General features: G+C 36.6%; 1 protein-coding gene across 1 annotated transcript in view; it reads right to left on the bottom strand.

Moving 5' to 3' along the window:
• The window catches only part of LOC132130780 (guanine nucleotide exchange factor VAV2-like), a 226,896-nt gene that overhangs the window by 55,598 nt on the left and 155,807 nt on the right, over window positions 1–15,491 (bottom strand). Inside the window, 1 exon segment of the mRNA XM_059542587.1 lies at window positions 7,500–7,558. Within this exon segment, the coding sequence (XP_059398570.1) occupies window positions 7,500–7,558 (59 nt within the window).

Genomic DNA, 15,491 nt, shown 5'->3' with positions numbered 1-15,491 from the left:
GCATCCTTTCTCTTGTCAACTATGTGTTTCCAGATCCCTACTATCACTACCACTCGCAAACCACGTATCACACAATGTGCAATCTTAACAACCTGCGCACTTTGCCAATATCTGCTAATACACTACTTTCTTTTTCTATTGGTATCTGGAATTGCCAGTCTGCTGTAAACAAGCCGATTTCAATACTTCCATTATTAGTCATTCAAAGCTTAATCTCATGGCCCTAACAGAGACCTGGATCAAACCAGAGGACACTGCTACACCTGTAGCACTCTCCAATAATTTCTCATTTTCCCACTCCCCCCGTTTGACTGGAAGAGGTGGAGGTACTGGTCTGCTCATCTCTAATGATTGGAAATTTAATCCTTTACCATCTTTGGGTATCAACAGCTCCTTTGAATCTCATTTAGTTACTGTTACCTACCCTCTTAAAATACATTTTGTATTTGTCTATCGACCCCCAGGACCACTAGGTAACGTTTTGGATGAATTAGATGTGCTGCTCTCAACCTTTCCTGAGGATGGTACTCCCCTAGTTATGCTTGGAGATTTCAACATCCACCTAGATAAACCTCTGTATGCTGATTTTTCACACTCTGCTTGCCTCTTTTGATCTCAACCGAGTGTCAGCTACTGCTACTAACAAATCAGACAACCAACTGGACCTTATTTATACACGACACCGCTCTACTGATCATGTACTGGTTACTCCACTGCACACATCAGATCACTTCCTCCTCACTCTTAACCTCAATATGGTCCCTGACACATCACTTACCCCTCCACATGTCGTCTTTTGATGTAACCTACGCTCACTCTCAAAATTAACAATTCATCTAACTCTCGCATGCTTTTTAAAACATTTTTCTCACTTCTTTGTCCTCCTCCTCCTGCTTCATCTCTAATACCTGACGACTTTGCCACGTTTTTCATTAATAAAATTAAAAACATCAGTTCACAATTTTCCACACCACAATCAGTCAAGCACATATTACCAGCAAACATACACTCATTTACATCCTTCTCTTCACTCTCTGAGTGAAGTCTCCTAACTCATCCTTTCTAATCATCCTACTACTTGCCCGATTGATCCTATTCCATCTCATAGTGTTCCCGTAGCTCAAGCGGTAGAGAATTGCATTAGCTCACGCAAGGTTGGGGGTTCGTATCCCGGGAACACATGTTAGGAAAAATTGTTAGCCTGAATGCAATGTAAGTCGCTTTGGATAAAAGTGTCTGCTTAATGCATAAACTTATTTAATTATTTATTTATCTCATCTACTTCAAGCCATTTCTCCTGCAGTTGTACCTGCACTCACTCACATCATTTACACATCTCTCCACACCGGTGTTTTTCCTTCATCATTTAGACAGGCTCGTATAACTCCACTACTTAAGAAACCCACCTCTTTTAGAGAACTACAGACCAGTTTCCCTTCTTCCTTTCATAGCAAAAACACTTGAACAAGCTGTGTTCAACCAAGTCACAACATCTAACTACTGGGGTGCCTCAGGGCTCAGTTCTTGGACCACTTCTCTTCTCTGTCTACATGGCAACATTAGGTTCTGTCATTCAGAAACATGGCTTTTCATACCACTGCTATGCTGATGACACTCAACTCTACCTCATATTCCATCCTGATGATCCGATGGTAGCTACTCGCATCTCAGCTTGTCTAACAGACATTTCTTGCTGGATGATGGACCATCACCTTCAACTCAACCTTGATGATGGACCATCACCTTCAACTCAAGACAGAACTGCTTGTGTTTCCAGCAAACCCATTGTTTCATCACAATTTCAACATCAAGTTAGGCACATCAACCATAACTCCTTCAAAAACAGCTAGAAGCCTTGGAGTTATGATTGATGATCAGCTGACTTTCTCAGACCACATTGCTAAAACTGTCCGATCCTGCAGAGTTGCTTTATTCAACATCAAGAATATCAGGCCCTTTCTTTCAGAACATGCTGCACAACTCCTTGTTCAAGCTCTTGTTCTGTCCAGGCTGGACTATTGCAATGCTCTCTTGGCAGGTCTTCCAGCCAGTTCTATCAAACCTTTACAATTAATCCAGAACGTGGCAGCAAGATTAATTTTTAATGAGCCGCAAAGAACACACGTCACACCTCTGTTTATCAATTTGCACTGGCTACCAATAGCTGCTCGCATAAAATATTTGCCTACAAAACTACCAGTGGCTCTGCACCCATTTACCTAAATTTATTACTTCAGACTTATGTGCCCTCTAGAAGCTTGCATTCTGCAAGTGAACGTCACTTGATTGTGCCATCCCAAAGAAGCACAAAGTCTCTTTTATGGACATTTAAATTAAATGTTCCCTCCTGGTGGAATGACCTCCCCAACTCAATCCGAGCAGCTGAGTCCTTAGCCATCTTCAAGAATCAGCTTAGAACCCATCTCTTTCATCTTTATTTGACCCTCTAACTTTAGCACTCAACTGTTCTAATTCTATTCTTTAAAAAAATCTAACTACCTTTCTAATCTTTTTGTATTCTATTTTATTTTAATTTATTATGCAATTATGTATGTATATGTATATAGTCCTCTAACACTAGCTTGCTCTATTCTTTTTCTATTCCATCTGTTTTCTTTTTATTTATTATATTATTTAAAAGCCCTTGCTATGTGTACTGTGTTAAGCTAACTGAGACTTGTTATCAGCACTTATATATCATTGCTCTTTTTGCTGTTTTTGATTGCCTCCACTATCCTCATTTGTAATTCGTTTTGGATAAAAGCGTCTGTTAAATGAATAAATGTAATGTAATGTAAATGTAACTGAGCCAAGTCTCATGTGTGCTATTTGCATGATGCACATGATGAGTTCTGGCCTATGCAGACTGTTCCAAATAAGTCACTTATGAAGTTTGATTTTCAGTTAGCGAAAGCTAGGTAGCCAGTAGACAGCAGGCTTTGGAATAGAGCTACTGAGTTCCCGGTACTGAACAAAGCAGCACACACTACAGTAAGAATGAAGGATGACAATCTGAACATTGATGTTTAATGTAGAAACAGCATTCTGCCTAAAAATACAATAAAAAGAGGTTGATCTCATCTCATAGACTGCGAGTAACATAACCACTATCAGCATGTAGCCAACCATCTGGTGAGAAATACAGTCTGAGCAGAATCTGAGATAGCAATGGTTCAGAAGAAAGAGGAAACCAACGATCGTGTCAACAGGTGCTGCACTACAGATTGAAAACATGATGAATCACTTACACTTTACCTCTCTTTGTTCATGCTACTCAGTAAAAGACCTTATTATTGAAGCAGGACCTTCATATGTAAAAGCAGTGGTTTATATCTTATGGTGTGAGTGACTTAAAACACTTTACATGTGTAATAATAAACAAGCTATATTTGAACCATATACAGTAAACAGAGTAACATATTTGTGTTCTGTTCACCGGCTGGAACTCAAGCAGGCAAGTAAGCCCAGAGGAAGAGCATGTGGTCACAGCTGAAAAACAGAAATAGTAACAAGAGTTTTTTTGTGTAATGTCAGTTTCCCTCTGTGAAGCAGCACTCTGTCTTTTGATAGCTAAGTAATTAACAGGCATTCAGAATAACCATTAACCAATCTAGCTGAGAGATCAAATGGCATAAAGATGCTGCAGAGAAATCTCTCCCTAGGGTCTTTCATTAATAAAACAATTCAACCAAACCATGCTAAGAGTAACTCTGAAATTCTGCCTTGTGAATATTGATTAGCATTTTGTGTGCCGGAATGTGGCTGAATTTCTATGGAATTACATTTGGTTCAATAATAATGAACGAAATTTTATAAAACTGAACGTAACTTTTTCAGAAACTATCAAAAATATGCTATTACAAAAGAAGAAAAACACAATGAAAATGAAAAAAAAAAAATGAACTCAGTCGCACAAATTTAACAGGTTCTTCAAATATGCTTCATTCTTTGTTAATGTTTTTCAAAGATTCGTTTTCGCTAATCGTGGATTCTGAATGCATTGCCACAGATTTCGCTTATGCTTCACAGTTTTTCGTTTGGTGTTTTGACACTTAACAGTGATCTACTCTGATTGGATAGTGAGCTTTTGATGGACAGGTGCTCTCTGACTGGGAAGAACAGACGTCACTCAGTGGTCGCGCACATATTGGAAAGCTCTCGCGCTGATTAAATCTGGTCTATACCGCAAAAATTCTTTTTCACAGACAAAGTGAAAGACATTTATTTTAAGCTCATACACAGGTTCTAGCCTGTAAAGAAGTTTATACAAAGATTTAAATCTGACATTGATCTTACATGCTCTTTTTGTTCGAGTTCTGAAGAAATTGTACACTTATTTTGGTCATGTCACTACACTCAGAAACTTTGGGATGATATTGGCGTGTTTGTCAACTGTAAGATTTTGCCAGGCTTCTCAGTACATATGAAAAACATTATATTTGGGTATTATGACTCTGATCCCACAAACGAAAATAACAGTTTTGTTATTAATTAAAAAATTTTCCTAAACAAATTTCACATTCACAAATGCAAATTCTCCAACTGTGAACTTGTCTTCTCTGTTTTCCTAAAAGAAATGGAAAACTATTTGAATGTAATTTCAGTATCTACTAATAAGAAAGCTATAAGGACTGTTAGAATTTGCTCTGCCTTTGATCTCCTTGTGTAATTTTGTTTAGATTTTGGCCCTCTTTTCTTTAGTTCTATTTTATTCTTTATTTTATTTTTTTGTGGTTGACATTATGTGATTTATGTTTATACTTTTTTATGTTTTTGTTCTCTGCATTACTAAAAAAAAGAAATAAAAAGCTCTCGCAGTGATTTGTATGCAATACGTCGTGCCTTGTATTACTAAATATGTAAATAATATTTGACCTTTGATCGTCTCAGTCTGTATAGATGAGCTCTTGTCCTTCAAGGCAGCTTGAAGTAAGCTTGTGTTACTGAAGTAACCAATAACATCGATACAAGTTTTTCATGTTACAGTGTGCTATAGTTTGTTGCGGATTATTATTGTCATTCAGTAACACAAGTTTACTTCAAGCTGCCTTGAAGGACAAGATCTCATCTTTACAGACTTAGACGATCAAAGGTCAAATATTTGATCACCAAAAACACCAAACGAAAAACTGCGAAGCATAACCGAAATCTGTGGCAATGAATTCAGAATCCACGATAAGCGAAAACGAATCTTTGAAAAACATTAACAAAGAATGAAGCATATTTGAAGAGCCTGTTAAATTTGTTCGACTGAGTTCATTTTTTTTCATTTTCATTGTGTTTTTCTTCTTTTGTAATGGCATATTTTTGATAGTTTCTGAAAAAGTTACATTCAGTTTTATAAAGTTTCGTTCATTATTATTGAACCAAATGTAATTCCATAAATTTCAAGCCCTGTCTAGAAAAACACCCGCATGCAGCTTTAAACCAAATCCAAAAGGGTGTGTGAGGAATGTTCCCAAACAAGACTGAGACATTTCTTGCTTTGTGAGACACTTAAAGAAGAAAATAAAACGGACAGAATTTTTTTGCATCCTTCATTTTATGCCGAGTCAGTCTATTGTTCGCTATCTGGCTCGGCTCGGTGTTCATCTTCAGTTCTCTCTTCACAGCAGTTCAGTCAGTGTACTGTTTGAGTACATGAATTACTCCGGGATATTGGTTTGTTTGAACTCAGAGGGAGTGTCAGCCACATTAAAAAAAGTTAACAGCAGAGATGCGAACCGTCTAAAACGATTCAGTTCGATTTGGTGAACTGAATGATTCGTTCGCGAACCAGATATCCAGCTGCTTTGTTTTGAACTCTCTCTCACAACAGACACAGAAGAGAAGACAATGCTGAATAAAGTCGTCGTTTTTGCTATTTTTGGACCAAAATGTATTTTCGATGCTTCAAAAAATTCTAACCGACTCTCTGATGTCACATGGACTACTTTGATGATGTTTTTCTTACCTTTCTGGACATGGACAGTATACCGTACACACAGCTTCAATGGAGGGCCTGAGAGCTCCCGGACTAAATCTAAAATATCTTAAACTGTGTTCCAAAGATAAATGGAGGTTTTACGGGTTTGAAACAACATCAGGGTAAGTTATTAATTACATAAATTTGCTATCTGGGTGAACTAACCCTTTAAGGGATTAATTATAATACAAATACAAAACAATAATTAATCGCTCAAAAAATTCCTGTTTATTTTTAAATATCTGTCAATCTGAGACGTTGCTACGGGTTGTGTGAGTTTTGCTTGACTGACTCCACAGTCTGTTTAGAAACCTTCTTTCCCGTTTGTCTCATTTTATAAATCAAATTACATCACTGAGAAAATGGATGCTAAATGTCTACAAAAGCACTCCACAAAACGGTGCAGCACCAAAAGTCACAATAATGGTAATCAGTATTCAATTAACTTACATTTATATATGGTAGGCTACACCGTTTACCATTTCATGAAACTATAAGAAGTCCATGTGCCCCCTACAGGCCTGTTTTGTGAAGTGTAGGCGGGCAAAATTACTGGAATGGTGACTTGAAAGGACTTTATTATATTACCATTCTTGATAATTATACAGCGTTATGAAAGTGTCTTATGCTCATCAAGCCTACAGTTATTTGATCAAAAATACAAAAAAAAAAACAATATTGTGAAATATTATTGCAATTTAAAATAATGTTTTTCTAATTTAATATACTTTAAAATATTATTTATTTCCGTGATGCAAAGCTGGATTTTTGGCATCATTACTGAAGTCTTCAGTGTCACATGATCCTTCATTCTTCATCCTTCTTCACAAAATCATTCTTATATGCTGATTTTATTATCAATATTGAAAACATTTGTTCTGGTTTATTTATTTATTTTTGTAGCCTGTGATACTTTTTTGGGGTTCATTGATACGTGTAAAGATAAAAAGAAAAGCATTTTTTTTTTAAATATAGATGTTTTCTAACAATATCAATCTTAACTACCACTGTTTCTATCAATTTAACAAATTCTTGCTTAATTTAAAACTTTTTTTTTTAAATAAAATAAAATACTGACCTCAAGCTTTTGAACAGTAGTGTACATTGTTACAAAAGTTATATTTAAAATATTTAAAGTGTTGTTCTTGAATTTTTTTATTCATCAAAGAATCCTGAAAAAGAATCACAGGTTTCCAACATGGATAATAAATCAGCATTGCATAAAATGTATTTTAAAGTAAATTTTTATCAAATAAATGCAGGCTTGATGACCATAAGTGACTTCTTGGAAAAAAAGGGATCCCTCCTTACTAAAAGACCTGAGGGGAGGGACAACCACACACTTCATGGGTTTGGCCCAAAGGTTTCACACATATGCCGTAGTCTGTGCCAACTGCTTCTCCCTTCCAGGCCCTCTGAACAGAGCTGCATAAAAGGTGCAACCCGAGAAAGAGCTGTGAAAGATCCCTCAAGACTCTAGACACACCACGACTGGAAGGAAACACATTCAGCATGTGTGAAGGAAGTCAGTTACCTGATGCCTTTGATTTGTGCAATGCTGCTGTGGGAGATTCTGGACAGTGCAGAGATCACCTGTGAGAACAAGAGAAGGTTTGAATTAGCCAAAGAAATGTCACAGAAAAATCTACTAGATTTTTACATTTCCAGATCAACATAAATCAAGATCAACTAGATTTTAACACTTTCTGAAATGCGCAAAACATGGCACCACAATCTTAAGATGTTTTAAAAAATAGTTATCCTTTCACTAGAACGATGTGGGTAGTTGTTTAAAAAAGTCCAGCTCCATGTCTTTATTTTTTTTTCTCCTTGTTAATTACTTTTTTTGTAATTATTATTATTTATTTGATCAGAAACAGCAAAATCAAATAACCTTCTTATAACAATTTTTTTATTGTTTTTATTTAAATTATAAAATAGCTCCTCCATATTTAAATAATAATAATAATAATAATAATTTACATAAAAAATAAAAAAGATATATATATATATATATATATATATATATATATATATATATATATATGATTTTCAATATAATTTATATTTAGAATATTTGGTTATTTTTTTATTCTATAAGTGGTGGAAGAACAATAACAAAAAGTAAAGAAAAAGAGAAAAAAATACTGTTTGCATTAACACCAATGAAATCAATATTTCAATATTCAATTGAATTGCAAGACATATTAAAGAAAAAAACTTTATGTGTCCAAAAAATCAGTACAACAGGGTATTTTGTTTTTGATAAATTATAAGACAACTTCAGAAAAATATAATACTTAAGAATTTTATTTGTAAAAAACTAAAATTGATGCCACTAATAAACTTTTGCAACATTACAGAGTAGTGTCTTGTGTTTATTGCCATGTTTTATGATGGGATTTAGTGGCGCAGCATGTGTGCACACACGTATCATGCTATGCCACTAATGACAACATTAACGGACATGTGGCATGAAACTCCTCAATGAAATCACAGACGTGAAATGCTTTTCACAGATCAGTGAAGACCTCTCCTCTCTCCAGCTGCATTAGTGCTGGGTAACAGGGTTAAATGTGTGCGCTATTTACACTGATTTAATGCCAGTCGTGAGTCACATGCGAGCAGGCTTATTGGTGGACCTTCTAGAGGCTTCCAGATGGTGTGCTAGAGGGTCTCAATGCATAATGCAGAAGCCACACACCCACACAGGAAAGCACACACGCATATGCAAAAGTGAAGATGGTGCTGTGTCACCTCATGCTCATGGCTGTTTTCCGCTTGCCTTGACTGCTGCCATGGTGACATCAGTTGTTCCTCAGTCAGAGCAAAACACTGAGTGCAGATGTGTGTGGAGCTTCAAGGTTCTTAGTATAGGTAATGGGTGATATTTGGGAAAATATAGCGTGAAAACTACCAATAAATAAGTAAAATGTTTAAATGATTAATTAAAAACACAACATTTTATACTCCTGCAGCTATAAATTACAATGAGCTTTAGTAAAGGATATACGAGCTCTAATAAAAAAACAGCAAGTCTGAAGAAGCACTTTTGTCACATAATGCCAAAATGTACACAATACAACTTCCTTAATATGTATTAAATGTACCATGCACACACAGATTCTGTAGCTACAAAACTACACAAACAACTCAGCACATTTCTGGAGATTGTACATTTTGCCCAGCCCAGTGTTTGTTTATGAAAAATCATGGCTAATTTGATCATGTTTTCAGCTACTAACAAAATTTGTAGTACTTATATCTTATACTCAAATCCAATTGACAGAATTTCTCCTCTAAATGAGAGCAGGAATTGCATGTGGGCCTGTGTTTATCTGCTCAAATATATAAACAAGGAATGTCTCTAATGCTGACACTCAGGACTGAATTAATGACATAATGACTAACCATAATGCATTGCATCTGATATTCTACCACTTATTTTCTGGCTTGCATCAAGCAGAATCATTCCAGGCAGTGGAACAGATGATTGAGTGATCAATCCAACTAAATGAGTCTATGTGTTAGCCTGTTAGGCGAATTGCTCTTGTGTTCATCTGCTAATGTGTCTAAATTTTCATGGAGCTTCAACACAACATCACCTGTGGGGACGATATGTGACTCATCCATCATCAAAGCTGTGGCTATTTCTTCTCTGGATTGTGTTTCTACTGCAGCGCTTCATTCTTGTACTCAGTCACTTTCATAGCTTTGTCTCTCATTCTTCATCTCTCCCTCAGGTCAGGTCAACCTTTCTAGCTCTGTTGTCTCATAATATTGATTTTTCCCTCATCTCAGTGCTTCAGTGTGCATGAGGAGCATGAGATCAGAGCCAGGACGCAACATTCATCACCTCATGAAACCAGCACAATACTGCCCATCACTCACAATAGCAGCGACAGTAAGAGAGAATCGTAGCTTTTTCACTAATGTTATACAGTTGCTTGTCTGAGGTGAAGATACAGCAGCATTGTCTCTACATCAGCTGTAATGTGTGCTGGGTTCACAAACAAACATGGCAAATCCACCTGTCCAACAGAACAACATATGTGGCCACAGACACAGCATGACTTGTGAGGGAAAAGAAAAGAAAACATGAATAAAAAAGAAAGGTGAGACAAAACTAAGAGGAGATGAAGTAGAAGACGAGAATAGACAAGACAAGTCGAGATGGGCCAAGACAAGATGAGATGAGACAAGATGGAAAGTAGTAGGAGGTAAAACTGAGGATAGAAGTAGTGTGAGACAAGAATAGAAGAGACAGAAGGGAAGAAAAGAAAAGACACTAGAGGAGAGGACATAAGAGAAGTCGAGAGATGAGAATGTAGATGATACAAAAAGTAGATGATACAAGACATTTTAGATGAAGGTGAAAGGTTAGCAGAGGATACGCAAAATAAAAGAAGATACAAGAAGTCGAAGACAAAATGAGAAGCAATAGATGAAACTATAAGTAACAGAAGATATGAGAAGAACTAGACACAAGAAAATTGAAGATAGTAGTAAAAGACGAAAAGAAGTAGAGAAACGAGGAATAAAATAGAAGACAACATAAAAGTAGTAGATTATATGATAAATAGAAGACACAAGAGTTGTGAAAAACAATGTGAGAGTAGTTGAAGATGCAGAAGTAGTAAAACACATGAAAAGTGGTAGAAGATCCAACCACCATGGCTGCAAACATCACTAACAAAACAGATGATTACAGTAACATAATGAAAAGTGCCAGCGCTTTATAGCATGCTGCTCTGAATCAACCTTATGCATAAAAGATTCCAAATAAACCTGATGACGAAAAGCAGCCATATGAACAAATGCTTAAATGTGATATTCTACACTAATGTACTCTAAATGAGAGTTTGAGCAAGTCTCTAAATTTCAGCGGGAATCTGAGAATGGTAGGAGATGTGTGAACAGATGGCAGTGAGTAAGACAGAGTCCTGGCACTCATCTATAATGGTCCCAGCAGCACAGAACGCCAACCAGCACAAACTCACACAACTCAAAATAAACTTGGCCACACATAGAAACACCAGATCCACCACCAAAAGCTAAGCTAGGCTAAAATCAATCTCACAACATGATACACACTGAGATGTCACAATTCAGTGAATGAATGAAAAAATACTGATTGTAAATTATTGCTGCAACCATGTATTCAAAACCACAATAAACACAAGTTAAAAGGTTGGAAACACTTTAAATTATAATTTAAATTAATCAACATTAGCTTAAATGCTTGATTTAAAAAGATAAATAATTAACAATATTTTTAATATAATCTGAATTTACATTTTTAAATATAATATTTAATATTTGATAACTACATTGCCAATAATATAATATAATATAATATACATTTAAATTGATTTCTAAATTTCTTTAGATTTTACATTTGTTTGGAGGTGTTTCTTTGTTCCTTTGATTTAGGCATGATTTGTTTTTAAGCCTAGTTTGCTAAGAAGTCAGACACAGACTTGTACAACATAACAAAGGGAAAAAAACTAAACACAGCCTTCTGTTTCAGCTCAGCCAAGGAGTGATGTCATCACTCCATGTGCATGTGCTGCAGTATGGGGTATCAGCTGATGTGGTGACATGACGAACATGCTGGCAACAGAGTTTGAGCCAGAGCCGAATCCTCTCAGAGGACTCCAGCTGCTGCGTGTTTCGCAGGGATTTTCCAGTCATCCCTACTGCACTAGGGAGGGGGATTTGGGCTGTGACCCAAATGTTTATGGCGTTGCCCCAAAGACCCAGTCCAGCTCCTGGGAATGAAAAGATGACATATGCTTCAGTCTGAACACAAAGGAGTATGTGAAAGACGTGCGTGCATTCAAGGAAAATAAATATCAGTGGACAGTGGTGATCTGCACACAAAACACGACTACAGTACCCTGTGTGCCAACAAACAGATTGATCAGGGCTGTGTTCCTTAAAAGCATTGTGAGCTAAGTTGATCGTAGAGACGACTGGTGGCAATGCTTCTACGATCTAATTAGGTGTGCTTTATATCGTCTATGATAATATCGTAAATGTTGTTTAAACGATATGCAATTTGACATTATCGAGTATATCGCAAAAACCAAACAAAAACACACTCAGAGAGTGGTACAGTTTTTTTCTCCAAATATCAGTATGACTGCAAATGTTATACTGATTTGATAAAATAGCCCAATAAACAAGAAGCTAATATTAGTTGACTTTTTACACACAATTTCCTGTTTTTTTTTTCTCTATTTCATCAACTAAAATAGTTTCAAACAAACCCAGGGGAACTGTTTTGCACCACTGAGCAACACATGACGGTGTTTTGTTGCTGAGACAATCAGCCATTTGAACAAATCAGTTGAATGTTGGCCACCACCTACTGGCAAATAGTTTCAAATATCACTATTAAACATTTTGTTTTTAAAATACCAAACATTATTTACGCATTTGTAACTGCATGTTAACTGCATTCATGTCCTGCATTAAACAGTCTGTGTAAATACATCTAAATGCCACTTCAGATGCAGATTCTGTGCCACATCTGCATTGCAAATTTTGTTGATTCTGATTTCATTTGATTGGTAACAGCACTATAGTATCTTACTATTTGAATTTATTAATTAAATGTAAGAATATGACACAAAAAATGATGCATACATTTAATAAGGTTAGATTGGTTTCATAAAGGTAAAATGTAAAATGCCAATAAAAGGTAAAAATCTGTTACTTCTGCAAACTAACCACCTTACAGAATATGATGATTATTAAAAGCATTGGGAGTCGGCTGTCTACTACAGTCCTAAATCTGTCAAAGTACCAGCACAATAAAATATTGTCCAATTACAGTTATCAATTGCAGAAAATATTGTGGTATCATTTTTTGTCATCATCGCACACCCCTACTTATGATACTTTTGGCAAATGCAGCACAGTACAGTACCTAATAATATCACAAACTCGCCACACTGCCACATCAGTGGGTGGAGTATTTCTTTTCATGCCGTGACAGCCACGTCTGCCAGAAATGAACATTTCAGTCCATTATGACATCTTTGTGCTTATTTAGAAAACCTGCTTCTTCCTTAACTGAGCTGCATAAAATAATATAAATTAATACATTCATGAACATCTAATATGTAAGCTAAATAAATACAAATAAATACATGAATATCAATTCAAGAAAACTGTATTTATTTGTTTACAACATCTACAGTATGTGTGCATTTATTTTATTAATATGACTATGCACATAAATAAACAAACTTTAGATTCCTTTATTGATAGTTATTTATTAATTTCAGTAATTCAGTAAATAGGCCTAAATGTAATAAAGCCACATAATCAGATAATCTTTTTCACACACTGTGTGCGTGTGGCATATTATGGGTGTATAACTAGACAACAGTGGCCCCTCAAATAATGTGGAGGGTAAAGTCCCATATGAAAATCATTCAAGGCTCTTATCAGATGGAGGGCTTTTGTGGTCTTGGCATGACTGCTTGTGCTTACAAATCCAACAAGCAATGGTGCTATCCAAGCAAACGGCTATTTACTTAGACCGCAGACACTTGTGAATGCCCGCCTGTCTTGTGCCTGCCTTTCGACTGGGAAAACAAATTATCACAAAGTGAACAGTGATGTTTCTGCGTAGGCATTGCTCTCTGAAAAGGTTTAACAGAGCCATAATATCTGTGATTACAGACAGAACATGCTGTAATGCAATCTGCACACAGAAAGCAAAACACAATATATAAAGCACAATGAACTGTTTATGCTAGCTGAGCCTGTTGCTGCCTCACACAGCTTTAAAAACAGTTTTGTAAGATGTTAATAAAAAATTGTATGCTCTTTGATTCATATCGAACAGGTCCAGAAACACAGACAATGCCTATGGCTTGTTTCGTAAGTTAACAAAGGAAATGAGAGGTGCTCTTCCAAGCATATCCTACCATCACTCGCTCTCAGCGCCAGATTAACTGTAAACACATGTCCTTCATGTATATTTGAATGCATGTGTGTGTGTGTTTGTATATATGAGCGAGAGACCGAGTGTGTTACATCTACATTGCCACTACTGTGCGGCCACCTCTCGGGCCGTCACAGTCATGATGGGTTTACTGAAAAGCACAAGGTCAAAGAAATGTTCAGCTGTAAAAGATCACTGTGAGTGTGTCTGTTATGACAACAATGGATTGTGTAAAACGGAACGAAGGAGGGATTTCACTCTTGGAATCCAAGGAATCTTAGGACACAAAGGGATTATGGGACAATGATATGATCTTAGTGTCCTTTCACTCTCTAGAAACGGTATCCATGCCTCGTTCTCTCTCTCTACCTCCTCTGCAGGTTTAGTTAGTAGGGCGAAGGGTGTGTCTTCAGAGAGCACAGTGTTTTGAAGTTAAAACTAATTCCTCCATATACAATTTTATCAGCGATGACACCTGCAGGGACACACATCAGGGGATGCTGGGTAGATTCTTGCAGCCGTTGGGCAGACTCCAATAACTCTGAGCATGTGCGAGCGGATGGGATTAGTTTGGATTTAATCTGAGTGTCAGAGGTTGAGTGAACAGGGCCAGGGCTGGAGCTCTGCGCTGGAGGAGATAAAGGCGAGCTGGGGAAGAATACATGGCCGGATGTTCCCTCTGACTCTGTCCTCCGACCGTCCCAGGACATTGACTATTGTGTCTGGCAAAGATGCGCGGATCCTCTTCCCTGAATCTAACGAAGGCCTCTCTCTATAGCACGCCAAAGCAAACACAGAGCATCAGAGAAGCAGCATTGCTTCATCCATCTCAGTCAGATGGAGAGTACTGATACTTTCTCTCTGTTAAATAGATGGATTTATTCTATATCCAATCCCACTGTTGCAGGGTCAGAGCGCTCTAATGTGGCAGGTCAGCCATGCAGAGCTTCTCTATCACATTCAAACAGGGCCCAACACAGTCAGGTACAGAGTGGCTACTTGAAATAAGCACCCACGGGTCAGGGCACTGAAAATCCATTAAATTAAACCACAGCTCTATGTATTTATCTTGTATTCATCAACCATTATACCACAAGAGATCATCACATCTGTTAGTAAGATGAGAGTGGTTCTGAATACAAATAAATGGGACGGTTTTAAATATATAGAAATTAATATTTTTAGACATAAAAATTCTCAGTACAGACATTTATAAAAGTTAACATTAATTAATTTTTTTAAATGTTCTTTTGCACTTTTTATTCAGAAAATACAAAAAAAAAATGTTTAGAATGATAAATGTTTATTGAGCACCAAAGAGACATATTCAAATTACAGGAATACATTCCATTTGAATGTTAATAGAGAATTAACAGCTATTTTAACTTGTAATATTTCACAATATTATTGTTTTGATGAGCAGAAATGAACAACTACTGACCTACAGAAAATGCTGACCTGCTCTTGCTGTGAGAAGTGACCCTCTCTGTTGGCTAAAGGGAAGTACAGTGAGAGAAAAAGAAGCACAGAGGACAAACATAATGATCTTATTCTGATCTTGCTGCT

The sequence above is a fragment of the Carassius carassius genome, chromosome 47 (genome assembly GCF_963082965.1).
Source record: "Carassius carassius chromosome 47, fCarCar2.1, whole genome shotgun sequence".
NCBI lineage: Eukaryota > Metazoa > Chordata > Actinopteri > Cypriniformes > Cyprinidae > Carassius > Carassius carassius.
Note: the sequence above shows the minus strand (reverse complement) of the source record. Positions and strands in the feature narration are given on the sequence as shown.